At 43.2% G+C, this 23,717-nt stretch overlaps 1 protein-coding gene across 6 annotated transcripts; it reads left to right on the top strand.

Annotated features, from left to right (window-relative positions):
* Positions 1–913: 913 nt before the first annotated feature.
* LOC124310815 (papilin-like) lies at positions 914–23,319 on the top strand. Of its 6 annotated transcripts, none has more exons than XM_046774836.1 (38): positions 914–1,306; positions 7,038–7,089; positions 9,870–10,114; positions 10,497–10,590; positions 10,863–10,945; positions 11,028–11,181; positions 11,257–11,380; positions 11,486–11,566; positions 11,644–11,952; positions 12,019–12,145; positions 12,214–12,427; positions 12,497–12,676; positions 12,776–12,949; positions 13,036–13,221; positions 13,365–13,853; positions 13,917–14,232; positions 14,300–14,491; positions 14,531–14,797; positions 14,869–15,127; positions 15,199–16,106; positions 16,167–16,343; positions 16,401–16,577; positions 16,647–16,826; positions 16,947–17,192; positions 17,701–17,928; positions 18,001–18,489; positions 18,569–18,745; positions 18,802–19,014; positions 19,280–19,504; positions 19,705–19,819; positions 19,886–20,040; positions 20,100–20,282; positions 20,358–20,485; positions 20,550–20,700; positions 20,901–21,365; positions 21,489–21,644; positions 21,720–21,833; positions 21,909–23,319. In XM_046774836.1, the coding sequence occupies exons 1-38, from the start codon at positions 1,278–1,280 to the stop codon at positions 22,112–22,114; spliced, it is 8,268 nt and encodes a 2,755-aa protein (XP_046630792.1). In that variant the 5' UTR covers positions 914–1,277; the 3' UTR covers positions 22,115–23,319. The 6 variants fall into 6 exon arrangements, with proteins under 6 accessions (XP_046630792.1, XP_046630794.1, XP_046630795.1 ...); XM_046774835.1 differs by having other exon boundaries at positions 915–1,117; positions 1,223–1,306; positions 14,300–14,797; XM_046774837.1 differs by lacking the exon at positions 16,947–17,192 and adding an exon at positions 17,372–17,551 and having other exon boundaries at positions 915–1,306; positions 14,300–14,797.
* The last annotated feature ends 398 nt before the right edge of the window (positions 23,320–23,717 follow it).

Below are 23,717 nucleotides of genomic sequence, written 5' to 3'. Positions count from 1 at the left end.
TCAAACCCCAAAATGTGTTTCGTTGGGGTAACGTGCATTAACGGTCGGTGCCCTCGGAGGTACTGAGCAATTAGCCCCAGTGACAAATCGTCGATCGACCTACACAGATAAGAAGACCATTCAAAAGCAGTCAAAAGACCCGCCACAGCGTAGCAAGAGGTCGTGTAATAATAATAGTAATAAAAAAAAAAGGTTCGTCTAATGACATACCCTTAAGGTTCTACTACTACTACTTTCCCCTGGCCGTCCTTTTGTAAAGTAAAGGTTGTATATATCGACGCTTCCCTTTTTTTCCCCTTGATATGACGCGACATACTTTTATGCCGGCATTTTTCTCTTTCATAATGTCATACTACTCTTTTTCATTCCGTTGTCGAACAAGGCTTTCTTCTTCAATGGATAGGGGGCTGAGTGTCTCCACTGCTTTTCTCCACTTGTGTTTATTGATACTACTGCTGTAGTCGGCCCTAAGAGACCGGTTATATTTTTTACTTTATAGTTTTAACAACATAACATTTACCCGAGGAAAATCGGCTAAAAATTAGAATAGCCATTCTCTCTCTCTCTCAAGTTCGAAACCTTCACTTTAGTACCGAATTTTTCCTCGTGTGGCACTTGAAAACAATTTCTTCCTTGTTTTTTTTTCTTTCAATTCGCCCCAAGTGCTCTCCTTTGGAAATCCGTCCGAATTACAAAACAACAACCGCAATTAAATAATTTTTTTTTTAAAGAACTTGAAAAAAAAAAGAAAAATATGGATAGGAAAAAAAAGGGGTGGAATATTTTATTATAAGTGAGGAAGTTCATGAGAGAGTTCGCGGCGGCGGGAGGCGGAGGAGACGAAGGCAAAGACCTCTTTTTATTTTATTTTTCCTCCGCTCTCGGCAGGCACGTCTACAAGTCAGTAGAGAGCGAGAGTCTCTGGCGCAAAGAGGAGGGGGCCACCGCGGGCATAAGGCAAAAAGAAAAAAAAAAGAAAAAGAAAATAAAATAGAAGAAGGATCAAGTCACCGTTCCAGTCTAGCCAGACGGCCAGTGATCCTCCGAGTGGCAAGGGCGCAACATCCCAGTTTGAGACGCGAGCGCCCCCCCTTCGTGTCTCACACTCTTTTGCCCAGTTTGTTTGTTTTGAAATTTTTCTGATTGTGTTCACATTCACAAAATACTTTGATTGGGGTTTTTTTTATTATTTCTTGGTAACAAAAGAAATTTGATTCAAAAGGAAGAGCGAAACGAACATTGTGCTGTCTGGAATTCGCGGAGCCGGTAACAAGAAAATGGCAATACCCGGTCGGCGTCCAGGCCGGTAAGTGACTCTTTCCGTCATCTTCTTCGCATTTCCTCATATGCAACAAAACGACAACGAACGACTTTTTTGTTTTTCTTGGCCAAGGTTTTTCTTCAATTATTCGTCGTTGATGTCACTCACTCACGACTGGCGCGCGGTGAATTGAATATGAGATTCAAGCCGCTTGTCAATTCCTTGTCACGACTTTTTTTTATTTTATTGTCGGGTTCCTTAATAGAGAAAAAACCAACAACAGTGAAATATTTGTCGTACGTAATAGGGAAAAAAAAGAGACAAGTTAATCAAAGTGTCCAAGACAAAACTAAAAGAAGTTCAAAGTTGTTTGTCAGGTTTTGTTTGTCAGATTTGTCGGGACAATTTTCGTTTCTGTGGGCTTATTCTTTTTCTTTTTAAAAATAAAGGGGGGAAAGGTCTTCCAATCAGTACAAAGCGGCTCGTGTGTGTGCGTGTGTGGGAGGAGAAAATGCATATTTTCTTCCGGAGTGAAAAACAAGAGTAAAAAGTGAGGGGGTTGTGAAGAAAATCAAGAAGAGCATTCCAGCCGGTTGGAACTGATTGATGGTTGATAGTTCTTAGTCGACTAGTCTCTCTCTCCTTTTTCTTTTTGCCCTCCTGTCTCTTGTCTGTTCTTCTGGCAGTTTTCCCCCTTAACTATCTTCGACTTCTTTTTTCGGTGTCTTCTCCGTCGTTTTCAATTCCCCTCCGAGGCGCATCTCTTTGACAGTGCTCGCACTTTGGCCTCTTCTTTTATTTCAATGAACGCGCGGATTTTCGTACTTTTTTCCCTCGAAAAACCCCCTGGAAAAATAAAAAGGACCAAGCTGAAACGGAAGAAGAAAGAAAAACATTTAAGACTGTCAGGCTAGTTGGTGGTGGTGGTGGTTTAAGGGCGAGAGAGGTGAAGATATTTTTCTTTCTTTTCACTGAACAATTGCGATGACAGAAAACGAGAATATATACGTACATCCTCTCAGCTATTCTTCGCCGGAGAGATGAGCGGCCAGTTAAGTCGCTCCCAAAACAGTTGTCCGCCATTCACACAAATAAAAGTATAAAACAGAGACTGAAAAGAACTGCTGGCCCATCCATTTTGACTGTGTGTGTCTTCTGGCCAAGTTAAAAGTAGAGAATGCAGTTTACTTTTTCCGCGCTAATCAGCCGAACCATGTTCAACATTTTTCCACGTCGGAGAGCAACAAAAAGAACCATCGTTCTTTTGTCGATTTCCTTTTTGGGAGTTTTTAAATATTTTCCAGTTTGAGATTTTTTTTTTTTTTTTGCGAACGAAACATTCCAATTCGGGAACAAGAGTTTCTTGTGCAATTCTTCTAAGGCGAATTTCATGTCTGTCTGACGTAGGGGTCGTGATATTTCCATTCAGTTTTTGATTCACGGTAGAGATTAGCATGGATAAAAATATTCCAAGTATAAATGGCTGTCGTCGCATTCCTGTCAGTAATTTTTTTCTTGACGTGTTCCAGTTCAAACAAAACCAGAAAAGAACAAAACCAGGTTACGGTCGGCTTGATTTTTTCCTTCGTCTTTTCTTCTTGTCTGGTTTTTGTTCTTAACAGTTTTTACCGGTTGACCATCTGGTCCACCAGAGTACCTACTATAAGGTGTTTGTACATATCATAAGGAGACCACACAGGTCACAGAAAAAGGCAAAAGAAGAATAAGATGCGCCCAGGCTTCTTCTTCTTCTTCTTCACTTGTCGAGGGCCAAGAAATTTGATGGGTCAGCTGGCAAAGGTGAAAGAGGGCCGGGATAGGCCAATAAGATATTAAAACACTTTTTTTTTAGCCCCCCCTCTAGTGCTGCCTAGGCTCTACAGTTATATAGGTACTACTACCCCACCTATAATGTAAGATGAGACTTTGAGGAATCTCGAGGAACACGACACAAAATTTGGTTTTTTCTCTCTCTCTCAACCCCGAGGAAGGTAACAAAAAGTTAAATAACGGAGGCCCTAAAATCCGACCCGTAACGGGTCGATCGGAACACGTCTCGTAACGTACGTATTGTTAGTTGAAGAAGAGTTTTATATAAGCCGGCGTGATTACCACCGATTGAGTTACGCACATACCACACACCAGTGGGTTGAACGGGGGGTCAAATGCCCGGCCCAGCATTTTTATTTCTATTTTGAATAGCAGGGTTGGAGGAGGGAAAAAACATCTATTTCGTCTTCCTCACACACGGCTATAGGGCTGTAAAAATACAAGGGAGAAAATGTGTCAACCATCTTGCCGGGTCGTATTTTCTCGTGACGAGGAAGAAAAGGCCCCCAGAATCCCCCAGAACAAGATCCCCATCGATTTGGTTGTTTGGTAAAAAAAATGTGGAGGAGGAAAAAGTAAAAACTATTTGAGGACTGGTAGGTGGTGGTGGTGTGAGTCGGATTATAGGCATTTTTTGGGTGCTTTGTATACACGTACTGTATATCTTATTAGATGGAGGCTAGGCACTCTTGCTTTTTCTTCTTTCCAAGGATCATCTCTCGGTAATTTTATTCAGCTTAGACATTTATAAATGCTGTACATCTACCATCATTTCTCTCTAACTCACGTATATATATTGAGCTGGCGCGCTACACGTACGGGATAATAATATTTGAGTGAGTAGTGCTGTGTGCTGGTCGGTTGATATGAAATTTATTTTTCCTCTACATGAATATTGTATTATCTGTGCCGGAAAAGCGTTGCCTCCCTCTTCCTGCTTCTTGTAGCTTTTATTTTTAATTTTTTGTTTTAGGTCCCGTTGTTGATGAAACGATTCTTAAATGAATGAATTCAAATGGGATCAGTATGAAATGCATTTGGGGCCCCCTCTATATGGTGGGCGTCGATAAGACACGCTCGTCTGGCTCGATTGAGAGTCTAAATGTTTTTGAAAGAAATTAGGTCCCCCCACACACAGATAACACACGCACACTGTATTATTCGGTTCAATATATTGAAGATGGGCGGGACAGTTTTGATATAAATAGCCGCATAAAAGCGCATAGGGCCATCTGGTCGGTGTGTCTTTTAAGTGCTTGTGTGTAGGTTGTTGTTGCTGTATGTTGTAAGACGCCGTATAAAAATAGGATGAATAATTCAGTAATAAACGGGGGGGGGGGGGGGAAATACAACAACCTTGCTATAGCAAAAAGGCATCAAAGGGCTCGGTCGAAGAAAAAAAGTAAAAGGAAAGAAATCACGACGGGTGGTCACATCTTCCCAGAGTCAAAGGGTTTTTCTTCCATCGGTCGAATTTGTTTTTGCTTCAAATAAAATAAAAACCAAAACCAAACGGAGAATTCTCTTTTGGATTGTTGACGTTTGACTCACTCGATCGTCTGAAGCGAAAAAATAACAAAAAATGCTAATCTGGTGAAAGTTCACATCCATCAGCCGACGACTTAAGAAGCCACCAAAGCTTTTAAGACGAAAATGGAATTTATTCAACAGGCCAAACAACAACGAGTCCCACTTGTCAATTGACTTTTTTGTTTTTTTCCGAGTCCCGACCGCATACAAACAACGTAATTTTTTCATTGATGGAACGCCATCGTTTAAAAACAGAAAACAAAAACTCAAAACAATTTTTTAATAGAAATCACGGTAGGAAGCAAAAATGTAGGAAGGGTGGGGTTTTGGGGGCATTGAGAGGGGGAAGAGAGAGAGAGGAATGAGAGTAGATGGAGAAGGAAAAATGGCCGGAAGCGCAAGGCAAGTCACGCGCCTAGTGACAGGAGCTGTCAAAACAGTCGTGGATCGCAGGGACGTGTTTAGCCTTCAACTTTTCGATCAATGAACTTTGTCCGTTTGAATATTATCGCTCAAACAAAGTTCATGTTTGACATATTTCTTCGTAACTCGAGTCATCTAGAGCCTTGTTATTCACGCGAATTTCACCAACCGTATAACTGCCTCGAGCCGATCTGCTATAAAACCCGAGATAGCAGACGCACAGTAATGCCTAGATGATCTTCGGTGGTCCGGGGTGCAGGCTTCAAGTTTCCCAATTGGATTCGAAGTTACCTGTAGCTGATTAGCGTCAGAGTGGTTCGATTCCACCTTCTGGGCGATTCTAATTCTTTTAGACAGTCGGCTGGCGAGGGTTTTTGGAGGGGTTGGAGTTGGAGGGGAGAGCGATGAAATAGATGATCGGAGTCAGCTTTTATTTTTGTTTTGAGTTGGGTGGAAATATGATCTTGATTGACGGGGGATGAACCGTGGGTCCACAAAGCATAATGAATGATGAAAGTAAACTATGGGGTGAACGTTGTCTTGAATAACCTAACGGGTGTCTAGGTAACACCAAAAGAAAAGAAAAAAAAAGTTGGTGGGGGAGAACATTTTCTAAAAAAAAAAAAAATTATTTTATTTTATTCCAAAAGGCCTAAAGGTGATTTTTATTTTTTCGACCGCGATTATCCGTTCAACAAATACCCACTGTATCATTTTCGGGTTTTTTTTTTCTTCCCTGGGTCATCGATCACGATCCGGCAGCTACTCCCACTTGCGCAGCCATGTATCCGTCAACTTGATCGATTCATCTTCGATTGCTTTCGAAGTATAGATAGCCCATAGGAAATTTCTGAGGAGAAAATAAAGTTCTCCATTTTTTGTTTTCTTAAAAAAAATTCGAAGTGCGAGACCAAAAGTCTCATTATGTACACAGCACCGAAAGGGGGGGAGGAAAAAAAAAGAGATTGCTCAATAGGGTATTGCCGAACGTTATGGTCTGCAGGAAGTCACGAGAAAGAAACTTGAACCGAACAACGGCGCCGACGACGACGACACCGTTTGTGGAAAGTCTCAAAAAATGAACCACCTGGTGCGCGTCTTAAAAAAAGATCTCGGTTCCTTTTATTTAAAAAGAGATGAAAGAGGTGCTTGTCCTTGAGAGGATGATTTCAATTGTTGTTCCAAAAACCTGACTCACCACCAAAAATTTTTCAAATACACAAGGATAGATAGATGGTGCCGAGAGATTTTTCCAAAATCAAATTGTTAGTGGCTGGCATCCCTATTCTTTTTATCCAAGAAATGCGGGCGCTCCAAGTTGGGGGGTGCTGCACGGTCATCGCTGTTTGACGGTGATGTTTTCAAATTGCACCTCTACTGAAAAACGAGAGGTGGCATGTTTATAATTGAAGGCTCTGGTAGTTCGTAGGCGTATTGACTCTCCGTTTAAACTTTCATTCGTTGTTTGACCATCACCGATACGAAGACTCTCCCTATATGGCATCTTCTTCTTTTTTTGAAAATGGCGCGCTCGTTTTCAGTTTTTCCTTTTTTCCTTCCTTGCTCGGAGTGAGCAAAAGACAAGTCTCGGAAATGGATGGAAAATGCTGCCGTATCAATAAATGCCTTGGGTTTTTTTTTCCGCCACTTACACACACACACACAGCCGGGGCCGGCCGGTGTTTAAACAACACGCAAAATAACCCACCCAGAAAACATAGTTTGTGTGTTTATATTACTAATCCGGCATGTCGCAATGCTCGCCGACTTGTCTGGGTTGTTTTTCTTTTCTTCAATTTTTTTGTTTGTTTGTTTGTTTATTAAAAAGAATTGCGGAGGTTGTCGGGAATGATCTCACGTTACCGATGTCGGCAAAATGCGGATTTTTCACCGCATCGCTGGGTTTATTCTTTGATGAATTGTTGTGTACGCGTGTGATCAAAACTCATCTTACATTCTCGTTATTTATTTCTCTCTTTCTCTTCATTTTCAGGTTATTATTATTGTGGGTACTGGCCGCCGCGTTCATCACTGCAACCGTCGATGTAAGTATATACGTTACTCTCCTCTCACGGGCGAATGGGGAAAATAAAGGCTGTACAGTGTGGCTGTCGTCGCCGGCGGCTCTATTCATTATCAAATGCAAATCACCGTGACACACTCTGACAAGTCCAGCCTCTTTTCATTCTTCAAACATAACAGACACAACAACTACGTGGGTGGGTTTTTTCTTCTCCTCAACGTCGTCGTTTCAATCCTCTTTCTGAGGGTTTCTTGATTTCTTCCCCCCTTGAGTATTTTCTTCTTTTTTTCTGTTTTGTTTTTCAAGGCATCGAATTTTAATTTTCGGGGAAAACAAGAAGATAGCAAGCGATAGATATACGTACCGGTATTATGCATTGTACAGGATCTCTCCCGCGCGTACGGAGTTTAAGGCCTCGTCTATAATTTGATCGCGTCACGCTACACGCTCCTTTGCCCGACTGTCTCCCGATACACATCTGAGATGTTAAAACACAGAGGAGATAGAGAGGAATTGTTGATTCAACCCGGGAGATAACCGAAGGAGGCGGAGTCGAAAAAATCCACGACGAAATCGAAAAAAGTCAAACAGGAATTTTTCGTGTCTTCTCTCGATATTTTTTCGGGCCTTTGTGTGTGTGACTTTTCACCGCCGTTTGATTTTGGGTTTTAAATTCAGTATACGAAGCACAGCTCAGTCATTTGGATATAGACGAATACGACCCGATAACCATTTGAATTCAATTACCCGTCGAGCAGGGCACACAATCATTTACTCGGAGGCCGTCAGCCTTGATTACCGTCCCGATAGATTCAATGCCTTTTCATTTTGATGGCGCAGTTTCTCCGAATGTTTATGCAGCGATCGCTCGGAAAATTGTTATTCTTCCTTATTCTTACTAAAATGCGGGAATTAGTCAAATAACAATAAATCATTTGCGTATATATAGAGAGATGGGAATCTCTCGATGAATTATGGCCCCGCATTTTTGTCTGGAAAAATGATTGCCGAGTCATCATTGAAAACAATTTAACGATTCGACAATGGCGGAGAAAGAAAAAACCCTACGAGCGCCATTAAACGTTAATAATCCATCAATTGTTCCGTTAAGGGACACACGTCGTCTAGGTCTAAAAGCTATTCGTTAAATTCGCTATTGTCGTCCGTTTCCCCTGGTATTAAATTGCCAGTGAAATTTCATCATTCTTCCACACCAGGCGAGAAAATGTTAACGCACACAATAGCGTGTCTACGGGCCGTTTATATATATGGGATGCGTTCATAAGATTGAATATTCAATCCCCCAATTTTTATCTTGGGGGTTTCAAAAAAACTTTTCCTTCTTCATCTTCTTGTCGGGAATGACGCAGGCAATAGTCACCCCCACAGCAAGGGGTGAGAAATAACATCTCTCGGATGCGCTCATCTCCCCCTGCAGCTCTCAACAACAACGTCTGTTTCTGGAAAGAAAACCGCAGAGCTGCCGACCCAAGTCACGAACTTCGTGGTTTCTCATCTTCTTCTCCGTTGGTGTTGATCGGTGTCGGAGTTTCTTTTTCCCTTTTTTCCAACGAACCAGACGAATTTTCTCTCATCAACACACCTCGTTTGACTCGTTAGTTCGTTTCTCTCTCTCTCGCGTCTTTTACCTCTATTTTCGTATTTTCTGCCCCGAATAGAACTGGGAAAACGGCTGCGGGTACATAGCACACCACCAGCCCGAGAAACTATTATTGAGCTGGGAACAATCGTCACTCGTCGCCACGATTTTTTAAATTGAAATGTGCTGACCCGCCGCCACTCAGTCGCACCCGAAAGTTAATAGGTATGTCTAAAAGATGTACGGGGAATGAGTCAGACACTATGCCAGTTAAGATTGTGTTGGTTTTCTCTTGCGGTAGAGAGTTGAGGAATGCTAAATAGTCGGAGGGGAATGACAGCAGTCTCAGTAGGGTTGACAGTGTTTTTATTTTATCTTTTTGCTGGGGTTGTGGCTTCTTATTTTCCCGTCTGGAGGAGATATAGGCCAGCTGATCGGTTCCTTTGATAAAGCGACACTTAATCACATTCATGGAGAAATGTACATCTCTCCGTGAAAAGGATCCGTTTTCCCGAGCGCTCCTGCTGCGGCTGCACAGGTGTCGATTGCACCGCAGAAATCTCAGCTCGGAACACAGGTGTTATTTCTTTTTTTCTTCTCTTTGATGATTATCGCCGGTCCAGGTGCGCAAAAAAAAACAAAAAAAAAAAAAAGATTTCCCTCTTCGCTTGACTAGAGACGAACCTGGGAACCAAATAAAAGAGACCTGAACGCTTGCTGATTATACCAACGGGGTTAGTAAACAAAATATTACACCGACGTCCTTGGCTAGTCCATACATATTTACTGCCACCGAAAAAAGGAAAAATAAATGCAAAAAGGAAAAAGGAAATTTGCATTCGGACAGAAATAATAAAAATAAATATTAAGTAGTAACAAAGAGAGGAAAAATGAAGAAAGAAAAAGAGACAATACCAGCCAAGGTTTTACGCCGGTGGGGGTTATGTATGTCCGTCTTCGGCCAATCCATCATCGAAGCAATTGAACTTGATGAAGTTTCGTGTAGGGCATTTATATATGGTTCAAAAAAACTTGCCATAGAACTCTATTTTCAACCGTGTTATTTTTCCAGGTCTAAATGGTTTGTCTTAAATAGTTGATGATTGCTGATGGATGTGGGTGGCTTTTTTCGTTTTTTAATTTGAAAAAATAGAATTTTTAAATTGTTTTGGGGGCTAACTTTTTTCTGTTTTGTTTTCCAGAGTCGTTTGGTCGCAGGAAGAGAGAACCAAGGGCAATCGACGCGACATAAAAGGCAAAATCCAGGTGGTCGGTCGTCGTACATTTTGACAGACTTCATTGGCGTTCCGGATCCAGAAGCGGATGTCATTAGTCTGCAATCTACCAAAGAAACGGGCAAATGGTCCGATTGGTCCGAGCCTTCGGAATGCTCTCGAACATGTGGCGGTGGTGTCTCAAGCCAGAGCCGCGAATGCCAGGGGCGAGGGTAAGTTTTTGAATCTCCCGTTGTCGTTATTATTACTCAGCTGTTATGATTATGATTATTACGGCTTTACACGAATATCCTTCCACACACTATTACACGGGTAGAGAGAATATCAAATTGTTGTCGCTGTCGGCTCTTATGGTGGCATCGGCCTTGATGAGGCCGCCACAGTCGCGACGAAACACCGGCGGCATACTCCAGCGGAAAACCCGACGAAATATTTCTCTCGGGAAATGCCCACCATAAATTACATTTTCGTGAATAAAAGAAATTGCGGCGCGAAATCAAAATGATTTATTAGAGTCGCTGATTTGATTTTTAATTGATTTTTGATTAAAAAATTTTTTTTTTTAGAGATTGATTTTTATTTTGATCTATTTAGACTTAAAGATATTGTTCTGGATGCTCTGGGAACATCGTCGTCCGACTCGCAATGCGTCGGTGCAACGAGGCGGCACCACTCGTGCAACATTCAGGCAAGTCACGACTCCACTCCTCCTCCTCCCGTCCGTTTTTCTCCCCCTTCTTCGACTTTTACCCTCTCCTCCTCCTCCTTTTGATAACGATTTCATTATACATGTGGAAGAAGAAACGTCTAAATAAGCAAATTCTTTTCTCAACCCTCATCGTCTGCTATGCCTTTTTCCCCTCCATCAATGAGTGAGATGTTTTCGGCGTGACTCAGCCCCCCCGTGCCCAGATGATTATTGGTTTTCGGTGATTGATTTTATTTGATTACCACGTACAGGACTGCCCGGCCGACACACAAGATTTCCGGTCGGAACAGTGTTCCCGATTCAACGGAGTGCCGTTTGAAAATCGTTTTTACGAGTACGTTATTTTGACTCGGCTTATTTTTACTTTTGATTCGTCTATTAAATCAACTGATGACGACATGTTGTGGATTTTACAGATGGGTCCCGTACACGAGGGCGCCCAACAAGTGCGAGCTGAATTGCATGCCGAAAGGTGAGAGGTTCTACTACCGACACAGGCGCAAAGTCATCGACGGTACTCTCTGTGACGAACAAGAAGGAACTGACGTTTGCGTTGCCGGCCAATGTTTGGTGAGTTTTATTTTTTTATTCCTACTCATTCGAGAATGACTGGGTGAATTAAGAGATTAATTATGACGTCAACAGCCTGTCGGCTGTGACTCGATGCTGGGCTCCACGGCTAAAGAAGATCAATGCAGAGTTTGCGGAGGTGACGGAACAACTTGCACATCTGTCAAGGGAATCGCCGAACAAAACGACTTTCAAACTGGTACCAGCAGAACTTCTTAAGAACTTACTTAAGAAAAGAACCAGTCTTTTTAAGTGTCTACGATTATTATCATTGGAATGCTTTTAATCTTAAAAAAACAAACAGGTTACAACGACGTTTTACTCATTCCCGTTGGAGCGACGAACATCAAAATTCGCGAAGTCAAGTCTTCCAACAACTACCTAGGTACTAAAAAGTTATTATTATAGCTTTCCTGTTTTGTTTTTTTTAAAGATAGATTTTATTTCCCAATATTTGTACAGCCATCAGAAACACTACGGGGCATTATTATCTCAACGGCAATTGGCGGATCGATTTCCCCCGTGAGATGAAATTTGCCGGTTGCACGTTCCACTATGAGCGCAAACCGCACGCCTTTATCGCCCCCGAAACTATCACGGCATTGGGACCAACGACCGAAGCCCTGTACGTTGTTTTGCTCTACCAAGAGCCCAATCCGGGCATTGAATACGAGTACAGCTTCCCCAAAGACGTCTCATTACCTACCGGAGGTGACAGCTACAGCTGGATCTACGGGGCGTGGAGTGATTGTAGTGCCGGTTGTGGCGGAGGTTTGTAGAAGAAAAAAACAAAGGAATTGTTGTGTTCGTTCCTAATTAACGAATTTCACTTGTCAGGAGTACAAACGAGGAATGTTAGTTGCGCCAAGACCAGCGATTTCGAGATGGTCTCGGACGACTTGTGCGATCCTCAATTACAGCCCGTAGTCAACAGAACTTGCGCCGCAGACGCTTGCGATCCTAGGTCAGCCATTAGACTTTACCCATGTTTCGAATATACATAAGAGGAATAACTTATATGTTTTATTTTAGTTGGTTCATCGGCAACTGGACTAAATGTTCGAGCAACTGTCAGGCCGGAATCCAATTCCGTACAGTCTATTGTCAGCAAGTCGTTGCCGGATCTATGCAGTCGGTTATCAATGACAGCGTTTGTGTCAATGCCATCGGACCAACTCCGTCGTCGACCCAGGAATGCAACAAAGAAGCTGTCTGCCCACAATTTCACATCGGGGACTGGGGACCGGTAATTTCCCAGAAAATAATCGCTTCCGCTGAACCAACAAACCTAATTGGATATCATTTTCTTTGGCAGTGCGATAAATTATGTGGCGATGGAACACGACACCGCAAAATCACCTGTTTCCGCAAGGTGGACGATCGCATCGAAAAATTAGAAGACTCTGATTGCGAAGGCGAAGTTCCGTCACGCACTGAATCCTGCACTAAGCGACCTTGCGAAGGAGTTGATTGGATCACTTCCCCGTGGTCAGGTGTAAGTTATACAACTCAATTATTATTATCATTGTTATACCCTTTTGCTTGTGGGAAATTGGACTTGCTGAAATGACACGCCCATTAAAATTATACACAGTGCAAGAATAAATGCGGACTTGAATTTGAGACCCGTCAAGCGCAGTGCGTTTCACCGAAGGGAACCGTTTATCCGGACGAGTTCTGTCACGCTTACCGTCGGCCGGCATTGAATCAGACATGCGCCGAAGCTACCAAATGCAAACACGTCTGGTTCGCTTCCCAGTGGAGTGAGGTAATTTCATATTTGTTTTTCTCTGCAAAATCCCCAGCAGCAGTGATACATAATGATAATAATCTCGTGTCATTCGTCTTTTGTAGTGCTCGGCTGATTGTGGGACTGGAATTCAGACCCGGTGGGTGTTTTGCGGAACAATGGATGGTGCGTCACCCACTAAAGTCGATGATGAAAACTGCGATCCTGCCAAAAGATACGAGAACGCAACTGAATGCCACGTGCCGCCCGAGGAGTGCAAGGGCGCCTGGTTTTCTGGACCTTGGAGTGAGGTACTTGACCTTGTTCTTTTGTTTGTTCTTTACAAACATTTTTATTTGGTTGGATGTTCCGGAAACTGCCGGGAGCGTGACAAAAGAGGATTAATGTTTCTTTCTATTTTTTTTTAATCTCTTGTCGTCATTTCCGGGAACAGTGCTCAAAGACTTGCGGTACTGGAAGCCGGACGAGACCAATTTTGTGTCTGGCTAACAACGTGACAGTCAAGATCGATCAATGCGGATCAGACACGATTCCATCCTCCGAGGAGAAATGCAATACTCAAGCCTGCAGCGAAGAAACCACTCCCGACACGACGACCGAAATGTCTTTGGTTGAAGTCTGCGAGGAAGTTGAGGTTGACGATGAAGAAGGAGAGGAAGAAGAAATAGGAGAGGAGGTGATTGAGGATCCCATAGTAGAATCCAGTGGATCCAATCTGGGAATGGAACCGTCGTCTGGCTCTGGCTCTAGCTCTGATGGCAGTGGCATGGATACTTCTACGGATAGTACTATGGATACTACTATGGATAGTGCTATGGATAGTACTAAGGATAGTAGCATGGAGAGCAACATGGATAGTAGCAGCGGCGACCTTGCTGTAGACATGTCTGCTGAAGGATCTGGAGACATGGGATCTGAATCGGTATTTATTTTTGTTTAAATAACACGATTTGATTTGGTAATGAATTTTTCGAAATTTGTATAGTCTGGACTCGGATTGGTGCTGGGAGGAATGACCGCTCCACCGACAGTGATGGAAGGATCTAGCGAACCGGAAGGACTAGTGCGGAAGCGCAGAAGACGACAAGCGCCTGCCGAAGAATTGCTTCTATCAAACGAAGGATCTGGTTCTGGAATGGGTTCGAGTATGGGCTCCGGATTAGGTTCTGGCATCATCCTTGGTGAATCAGGATCTGGTATCGATGGTATGGATTCCAGTGAACTAGAGGTCGAAGAAGAAATGAGTGTCATCGAAACCAAGAACGGACTTTTGCAATCAGAAAACGTTCTACCCGTCGATGGTAAAATAATTCTTTTCCCTTTTATTTTTTACATTTATTAACGTCTGATTCAATGCGCATATTATAGCTAAACCATCAAGCGAGAAATCAGCTAAAAATGAAACGACAACTAAAAAGCCGACTAAGGACGCCAAGGAGACGAGCACTGTTAAGCCAAGCAAAGACGCCAAGGAGACGAGCACTGTTAAGCCAAGCAAAGATGCCAAAGAGACGAGCACTGTTAAGCCAAGCAAAGATGCCAAGAAGGAGACAAGCACACAAAAGCCAAGTAAAGATGCCAAGAAGGAGACCAGCACAGAAAAAACAACCAAAGATGCTAAAAAAGATGCGACAACTGTGAAACCAGCCAAGTCCGTCAAGAAACCGGGCGTTGAAGTGATCGAGAGCGATATCATGAAAACTGGAACCAAAGCACCTCCTAAATCCAAGGCCAAGAGCTTCCCAGGCAAAAAGAAGAAGGTGAAGGAATGTCGCGTGGTTACCCAGGAAAAACCAACCTGCGACAAAACCGAATACGGATGCTGTTCTGACGGTGTAACTCCAGCCAAAGGACCTTTCGAAGCTGGTAACTAAATTCAATATACTTTAAATGAATAATTTTGTTGCAAGCTGTATACATTTCCAATCGAAATTTAGGTTGTCCCAAATACGAAACTTGTGAGGATGCCGAGTTCAAATGCTGTCCTGACGGTGTCACTCCAGCCAAGGGAGCTAACAATGAGGGCTGTTTCACTGACGCCTGCAAAACGTCTCTCTTTGGATGTTGTCCTGATGGATCCACTCCATCCGAGGGTAATGACAATGAAGGCTGCCCTGAGCCAACTACACTACCACCACCCACAACCATGTCTTCCATGGGTGAGGACTTGATCCCGGTCTCCTGCAAACAATCAGAGTAATTTTGAATAATTTTTAAATTGTATCTTTGAATCATTTGATTTTGATATTGTCCTTTGTTCCGTGTAGATTCGGTTGCTGTCCAGACCAGATGACGACAGCCACTGGCCCAGACAACCTAGGATGCTTCCAATGTGAAGCTAGTGAAGTGGAGGGATCCGGAAGCGGAAGCGGTAGTGGTAGTGGAGCAGGTCCAGAGTGCAATTCCTGTGATGACACCAAATTCGGATGCTGTCCAGACAATCTGCGAGCAGCCAAGGGACCTAATGGAGAAGGTTGCGAACCTGTTGAAAGTGGTTCCGGAGAAATCGGTTCCGGTGATGATTTACCAAAACCGGAATCGGACATCAACTGCGCGGAAACGGAATTCGGTTGTTGCCCTAATTCAACGATTGCAGCTACAGGACCAGGCTCTGCTGGATGTGACAGCCTTTGTGCCGAAACCACATTTGGTTGTTGCGATGACAATGTCACTTCAGCCCATGGTCCCGACAAGAAAGGTTGTTGCCTCAACACTGAATTTGGTTGTTGCCCAGACAATATCGGTGTCGCAACTGGACCGAAACTTGAGGGCTGCAACTGCGAAGTCACGCAATTCGGATGTTGTCCTGATAACATCACTCCGGCCCGTGGTGAGAAATTGGAAGGATGCGGATGTCTTTACACCGAACACACCTGCTGTCCCGATAGCTACACTCCAGCTGCTGGACCCAACTACCAAGGATGCGGATGCAACACGTTCGAATTCGGCTGCTGTCCTGATCTTATCACTGTGGCCAAAGGACCCAATCTCGAGGGCTGCGGATGCGAAAACACTGCTCATGGATGCTGTCAAGATGAACGGACTCCCGCCCATGGACCGCAATTTGAAGGCTGCACTTGTGAATCTTCTAAACACGGTTGCTGCTATGACGGAACTACTGCCTCCCAGGGTCCCAACTACGAAGGATGCCCATCGAAACCTAAACTTTCTGGCGGTATATTCAAACTTGCATCCGTACATAATCGTAATCTAATCTTACTTTTTTCAATTTTAGAAATTTGTGCATTGGATAAGGATCGCGGTTCTTGCCGTAATTTCACCGTCGGGTGGTTCTTCGATATGGAATATGGCGGTTGCTCTCGTTTCTGGTACGGCGGATGTGATGGCAATGACAATCGCTTCCCAACGCAAGATGACTGCAAAGCCCACTGTGTTGAACCAATTGGCATTGGTAATTTAATCTTTTTTTCTTGATAATTTCAATTTATTAATTAAATGGTCAACACAGAGGCTTGCTCCCTGCCACGAGTTGCCGGACCCTGTGAGGGTAACTATCCATCCTGGTACCATGACACAACTACCGGCTCCTGTAAACAGTTCCGCTATGGAGGCTGCCTGGGTAACACCAATCGTTTCTCCACTCGCGAAGATTGTCATCAACAGTGTATTGCACCTAAATTGCTCGGTAATATTTGGTTTTGGTTTTAATTTGGTCCTTACAGTTATTTAATTCTATTTATATTTTGGTCAACAGACAAATGTGAGAAGCCTCAGGATGCTGGAGGTTGTCAAGGTACCTTCCAACGTTGGAGCTACGATAAGACTTCAATGACCTGTCTAGAATTCAACTGGGGTGGTTGCCAGGGTAACGAGAACAATTTCTTGAGTGAACGCGAGTGCCATCTCCGCTGCAAAGACACCAGTCGATCCAGAGGTAAGTTTTTTTATTTGTTCCAATCACTTTAAATCATACAACACAACATGTTCACACAAATCACAAAACACATCAACCTCGAAATTGATGAAAACCAAACATTGTACGTCAAAAATCAAGTTTCCGCTGAAGAGCGGTGCAACATGACGGCCGACTACGGCCGATGCCAGGGCAATCAACTCCGGTGGCATTTCGACAGAAAATCTCAACATTGCCACAGTTTCCTCTATTCCGGTTGCGGAGGCAATGCCAATCGCTTCGAAAGTTATCAAGCCTGTGCATCGATATGCAAAGAGGCTCCCAGGACTCCCAAAACAACAACCCCAGAACCATATCAGCTCACTACATTGAGGACAAATGATACAGGTGTCGAGTTAATGACCGGAGAAAACCATGAATTCCTCCCCCCTCCCATTCGCTATATGTTTGACACGCTTGACGCACTAACAAACTCGGCTTCATTCAAAACAAAACAAATGCTTTTAAATCTAAAATACCAAGACATCGCTTTTTAACGCTTTTGGCACTAAACAAAATGAAAATAGATTCGTGTCTGCTGCCACGCGCTGAAGGTCCGTGCAGCGAGAAGAAATCCCGTTGGTATTATGACCAAGCTGAACGTCGCTGCATGCCTTTCTACTTTGGAGGATGTCAGGGCAATGCCAACAACTTCGAGTCGCAGAATGCCTGTGAAGAATCCTGCCGAGCCTTGTCCCTCGTCACTGGTAGATGGGCCTAACTCTTTCCCAAACGCAAATTAACAATTTAACTAACAATTCGACAAAATCGCTGCAACTAATCAATTTACCTGAATTTCCCTTCAACTTGTTCTTTTAAAAAAATTGTAAAAACTTAATTGCGTTTTCAATTGTAGAAGAGGACACCTGCCGGATGCCGCGTGTTATCGGTGACTGTAAAGAATTTACCGAACGATGGTACTACGATGAAGCGGATGAAGAATGTCGCGCTTTCTTGTTTGGAGGTTGCAACGGCAATGCCAACAACTTTGATTCAATGGACTCGTGTAACCAAAGATGCAAATCGACTGTATCGCCAATGGATCCCGAATCCGCCAAGCCCATCGACGAAGATTTCAGAACCGGTTAGGAATGAATTTGTTTGATATTAAACCCACCAAATTTTTACCTAATGGAATGCTGTTTGTCTGTTGTAGAATTCTGTTTCCTACCGAAGCAAGAAGGTTCTTGCGACGAGTCGGTATTGCAATGGTTCTACGACCGACCTGAGGGTGTCTGCAAACAGTTTATCTACAAAGGATGCGATGGCAATCAAAATAGATTCGCCGATCGTCAAGAGTGCGAGAGCAGATGCAGTCAGTCTCAAGATGTCTGTATTTTGCCGAGAGTTGTCGGTCCCTGCAGTGGCTCCTTCCGTCAATGGTATTATGATGCCGGATCTGATAACTGCTACGAATTCGACTACGGCGGATGCCAAGGAAATCCAAACCGCTTTAACAACGCTCAAGAATGCCAAAATCGTTGCCAGAGAGTCAGGCCCATCACAACTACTTCCACAGAAGCTCCGTATGTTCCTTATCCGGAACGTGAAGATGATCGAGAACGGGAACGAGAGCCTGAACCTGAACGTCGGCCTGATGAACGAGAACGTGAACGAGAACGTGACCGCTACCCCACTGGAGGAGGTATAAAATTATTACCTAAATCTAAATTTAGATTGAATTTTTTTCCATGAATAAAACAAATCTTGTATTTTACTTAAAGATATATGCGGATTGGAGGTTGAACCTGGACCTTGCAGAGCCAGTGTTCCAGCGTGGTATTTCAATAGACAGACCAGCCGTTGTGAAGCCTTCAGCTATGGCGGTTGCGATGGCAACGCCAATCGTTTCCATTCAGAAGAACAATGTGAACGTCAGTGCGGATCCTTCCGAGGCCAAGGTTTTATTCTTGACATAATTTCAATGGATTTGCGATTAAAACTTGAATTTTTCCAGATGTCTGCCGACTTCCCCCCGACAGAGGACCTTGCCGTGGCTCCTTCCGCAAATACTATTTCGACCGCAGCTCGCTGCAATGTCTCGAATTGGTTTACGGCGGATGCCGTGGTAATGGCAATCGATTCAGTTCACTGGAGGAATGTCAATCTCTCTGCCTTCAACGCGCCGAAGTTGCTCCCCCTGGCAATGTAACATCTGATGCCAATTCAGGTAAAACTCAATGCCTTTATAATTACCGTAGAAATTCGTAAGCTTTTTTTTATTATTCTTTCAATAATAATTACAACATTTCAATTTGTAGTTTGAATTAAAAATTGACTCACTGGCTTTCAAAAGAATTATAACCGTAAAAGCAAATGTAATTAAGCAGTAGTTAGATTATTAATGAAAAATTCAATGACGGCGAACAATTCGCCTGTTATTGACACGAAAATGTGTATTTTGAACAATTTCTGGTCGACTTGCGTGAGTACAGTGGTCTGCCGTCTGCCAATGGACGTCGGTCCGTGTCGCGAGCGATACGATCGCTGGTACTTTGACTCCGAACGAAGCACCTGCCAGCCGTTCGTCTATGGCGGCTGTGCTGGCAACATGAACCGTTTCAAAAGCTTCGAAAGTTGCACCACCTTCTGTTCGCCATCCGATCGAACTAGACCAGCAGAACCGGCTCCAAGCTATCCTTCTCCTTCAACCTCTAATGGTTTTTCTTTTATTTCCTTTTCAAACTCAATTTTAGCTTTAATTTTGAGCGTTTTTCCGCTTTAATTTCCGCTTTAAATCAATGCGATTTTTTCGGCATTGTAATTAGCTGCTTATTTAGTTTATTGCTTGTTCGGTGTGGGGATGGATGTCTTTAGTGTTTTACAAGACCATTAATTCATTGATTGGTTCCCCTAACAGAAAATGAAATCGATGTCGGACCCCCCGAGTCGATTAACAAACCCTACGACAGTGAACCGTGTTCTGAGGCCAACGCCAATTGCCGTGCCATCAGTTGTCCATACGGAATTGAAAGGTATTATACATACATGAATCTGAATGTGAAATATTCCGACTAAACAAAGTAACATTATCATTCCAGGTTCACATCCAATTCCGGATGCGATGAATGCCGATGCTACGAGCCTTGCCGTGGCTATTCATGCCCAGAAGGGACCGAATGTCAAGCTGAATTGGTTCGTGATGAGTCTGATCCTAATCAGTCAGCCACTCGTATCCAACCTGCGTGCAGACAAGGTAATAAAGCATTTCAATTTGAATCGTCATAAACTAAAAGGGAATATTATTATTTTTAGTCAATAAAGAGGGTCAGTGCCCTTCAATTCAGCGACGAGGATCCAACTGCGAAGAAGAATGCCGCTCTGACGCTAATTGCCAGGGAGATCACAAGTGTTGCTTCAACGGTTGCGGTCGCTCTTGTCTCGCGCCTGCCACAACATATGACGAGCCAACGACAACGACACCCGCACCTGCCAGAGGTAATCGCCTAACTCCTAGCGTTTTGCATGATTATAGTCATTTGCTAAATGCGCTAAACCGAAATTCGATTGTAGGTACTCCACCGCGAATCGTCGACGGAGAGACCCGTGTGGCGGCCGAAGAAGGTAGCGTTGGCGAAATGCCATGTGAAGCCACTGGATCACCTAAACCAACCATCTACTGGCGCCGAGCCAACGGAGAGGTATGAAATTACAGAAGTATTTATGGTATTATATGACCAGGTAATTTCAACGTTGAACATGTAGGCGGTTAACGATGAAGGCAAATTCAAAATCCAATCGAATGGTTCCCTCAACATCATTGGCGTTCATCGATCCGATGCTGGCATGTACACCTGCATCGCTGACAACGGAGTCGGCTCTTCCGCACTCAAACAAATTCAATTTGAAGTTAAAGGTAGGATGAACAAACCAACCCTTTTTTATATAATTATTTTAAACAATTTGTTGATTCTAACATTTCCTGGACTCATTCATTAACAAATGCTATAATCAGCTTTGACTAACAAAAACCAACTTCCTGTCCGCTTTCAAATGACTAACCTATTAATCTAAACCTTGGTGATTGGCTTCCGCTCCTTTCTGTTACGTCAAAAGACCCGACTGTTCGTGCTGCGGATATAGTGACCTATCAGAGTGTGACTGTCGTGACTCTGGGCTCTCCGATCATTATCCATTGTCACGCTTACGGCTGGCCCAGGCCATCTGTGACTTGGTGGCGCGGCGAGAGAATGCTTCCGCTGTCATCGGAGCGTTATGAACAGTTCCGCGATTATTCACTTTTGGTCCGCCGTGTCTCCTTCCGTGATCTGGGCCCTTACACCTGCCAGGCCTACAACGGCTATGGTCGCCCTTCGTCTCACACGATGATTCTTCAGGCTATCGGTCCCGTCTATTCTGTTGATGCCGACGAAATTGAATTCCGTCGCTATCTTATTCCCCCGCCTCAACCTGACCCACGCCTTTTACTAACCACTACTACTACTACTCCTGCTCCCTTCCGGCCTCGGCCCACTCCACCGTCCTCTTATAACACTGTGCCTCCACAGCGACCTAACTTGGGTAACCATTTCTATACTAACTTTTTAACCATTATTGGATGTGAACTTTGTATCTTAATTTGTTCTAAATGTCGACATCATTTAAATAATCATTTAAATAATTTTTTTATTACGAAATCAAAAGTTGCACCGAACGCAAGAGCATGGGCTGAACGATCGAATTATCCAGTGGATAGTGATATCCAAATCCACTGTGACGTACAGGGATACCCGCAACCAACGGTCACTTGGTACAAGGACAACAATCCCATTCTTCCAACGGATCGTGTCTCCGTTACTGGTATGATAGTTACATTCATTGCAAAAATTAAACATTGACCATTAATTCTTATTTCTTTCTTTAAAAAAAAAATAGGTAACAATACACTAATTATTACTGGAGCAGAAGGCTCCGATTCCGGAAGTTACCGCTGCGAGGCCGTCAATTTGCTTGGAGATTCAACCAGTATCATCAGTGTGGTTGTCGAAGGTAATTTTAAAAAAGAAATAACTTTTTAATTATTATTCTTAGACTTTGCCGTGACTAAACTCGATTGAATAACAGGTGTCTACCTACACCCCAACTGCACCGACAACCCGTTCTTCGCCAACTGCAAGTTGATCGTCAAAGCGCGTTTCTGTACGAACAAGTACTATGCTCGTTTCTGCTGCAAATCTTGCACACTGGCTGGTCAATTGCCGGCAACGGGGCCGCATCTGCTCGATTACAAGACAGGTACTAGCAGCGCCTCTGCCAGGCGCAGGAAGTAGATCAGATGATGGTCGAATATGTGCCAACGACACCTCTTTTCTCTCTCTCCTCTTTTCTCCACCTGTTGTTTGTTTTTATTTCGTTTCCCCCGCCTTATTCTTGTCCTCCTTTTTTTCATTACATTATTTTGACCGGAACATTTTCTGGCGTGTTTTTCCATATATATCTCTTTTTTATCTCCCCTTTTTTTTATAATTTACTCTGTCACTCGCTCACAACAGAACAGCACTGTCGTTTTTAAAACAGCAAAAATTTCAGGCGGGTTAGGGTACCGAATTCTATTTAGGAAAAACACTGTTTTCTTACTACTACTACACTTTTTCGATGATTGGCTTAGCGAGCTGTTTGGCTAGTCCTAATGAAATTTTCAATATTATTTCATTTTAAATTTTTCGTATGGACGACCGGTTGGGGAGGAGTTGAGAGGAGGTGTTGACAGATTTACATAAGAATTTTTCCTAAAAATTTGTCTTTTTCTCAATATATTTTGGCTTTTTTTTCTCTCTTTTTCTTTATCTATTCCAGCTTACTTTGACAAAAGAGTGTGAACGTAAAAGACTTCGAACTCGCCCTGTCAACTTCCTCCTCATCTGGGCTCCTCCCCCCCAATGATATTTTTCACTATATTTAGACATTTAACAGCAGTCTATTTGGCTTACAGTGACGGAAAGCTATTCATTCTTCTTTTCTAACTGAATAACGAATGACTGGCTGTTTGTCCGTTTCATCACTATTCACTGCCACTATGTGCTGTTATAACTATACGCTGAACCGAGGTGTAAGAGGATCAGTTCACACCACGCTTATATTCCTCCCTCTTTCTCAGTCTCTACTCACGTGCCTTCTAATCAGTCTTTGCAATGTATTTCATTCTTTTCTCTTATAATTTGGCATTTAGAGAATATTCTGCATGTTGACAAAGGTTATTGTTTTCCATGGGTTATGATGTTTATGGCACACGATTCCCGTCGGTATCAAGAGATATGTATGCCCAAACCGATCGGTTTTTATTTCACTTATGTCAAGCTTTTTCTACAATTCAAAGAAAGAAACATTTACCACGTCACTGCTGCATTGCCTTCCTCTCTTTTACACTTATTTTATCACAACAAATTTTTGAATACTTTACGTAGATGCTCTTCAACGATGAAAACAACGTGCCTTTTGTATATATTGCTGAATACAACATTTTTGTCCTCAGAAATATTTGGATTTAGATTAGTTTCGGTTGACCTTTTAGCTTCGGTAAGGAACCGTCAAACGTGAAATTGTATCCGTAGATATAGCGAGTTGCATAGTTGAATTTTGATCCTGGGCGTCGTAAATGCGTGATAATAATGTTTACCATTCCAGCGGCGTTTTAATTCTTCCTTGTTGGATGTTCATTGGCCGATATTTGCCGCAACCCAATTCCACTGTTATCTTATCTTGAGGACTTTGCCATAGACTGACCACAGTTATCGCTGTATCATTGAATCCGATAGGACCAGTTGTCATTATTGACTTAAAGTTGACGCAAGAAAGGTTGGCCAATAGTGTCAACTATTACGATAACTCTGAGTTGATTGGGAACCTGGCGTCTACTTCCTTTTGCCCGCCATT

Source organism: Daphnia pulicaria, chromosome 8, assembly GCF_021234035.1.
Source record: "Daphnia pulicaria isolate SC F1-1A chromosome 8, SC_F0-13Bv2, whole genome shotgun sequence".
Classification (NCBI taxonomy): Eukaryota; Metazoa; Arthropoda; class Branchiopoda; order Diplostraca; family Daphniidae; genus Daphnia; species Daphnia pulicaria.
The sequence above is the reverse complement of the archived record's forward strand: the minus strand, read 5'-3'. Positions and strand labels throughout refer to the sequence as shown.

Excerpts from the sequence above, each read along its gene's own strand:
- LOC124310815 (XM_046774835.1), top strand. The coding sequence starts at position 1,278 with ATGGCAATACCCGGTCGGCGTCCAGGCCG. Across the intron at positions 13,854-13,916 it reads GAGACATGGGATCTGAATCG|TCTGGACTCGGATTGGTGCT; the intron begins GTATTTATTTTT and ends AAATTTGTATAG. Across the intron at positions 20,486-20,549 it reads GGCGCCGAGCCAACGGAGAG|GCGGTTAACGATGAAGGCAA; the intron begins GTATGAAATTAC and ends TTGAACATGTAG.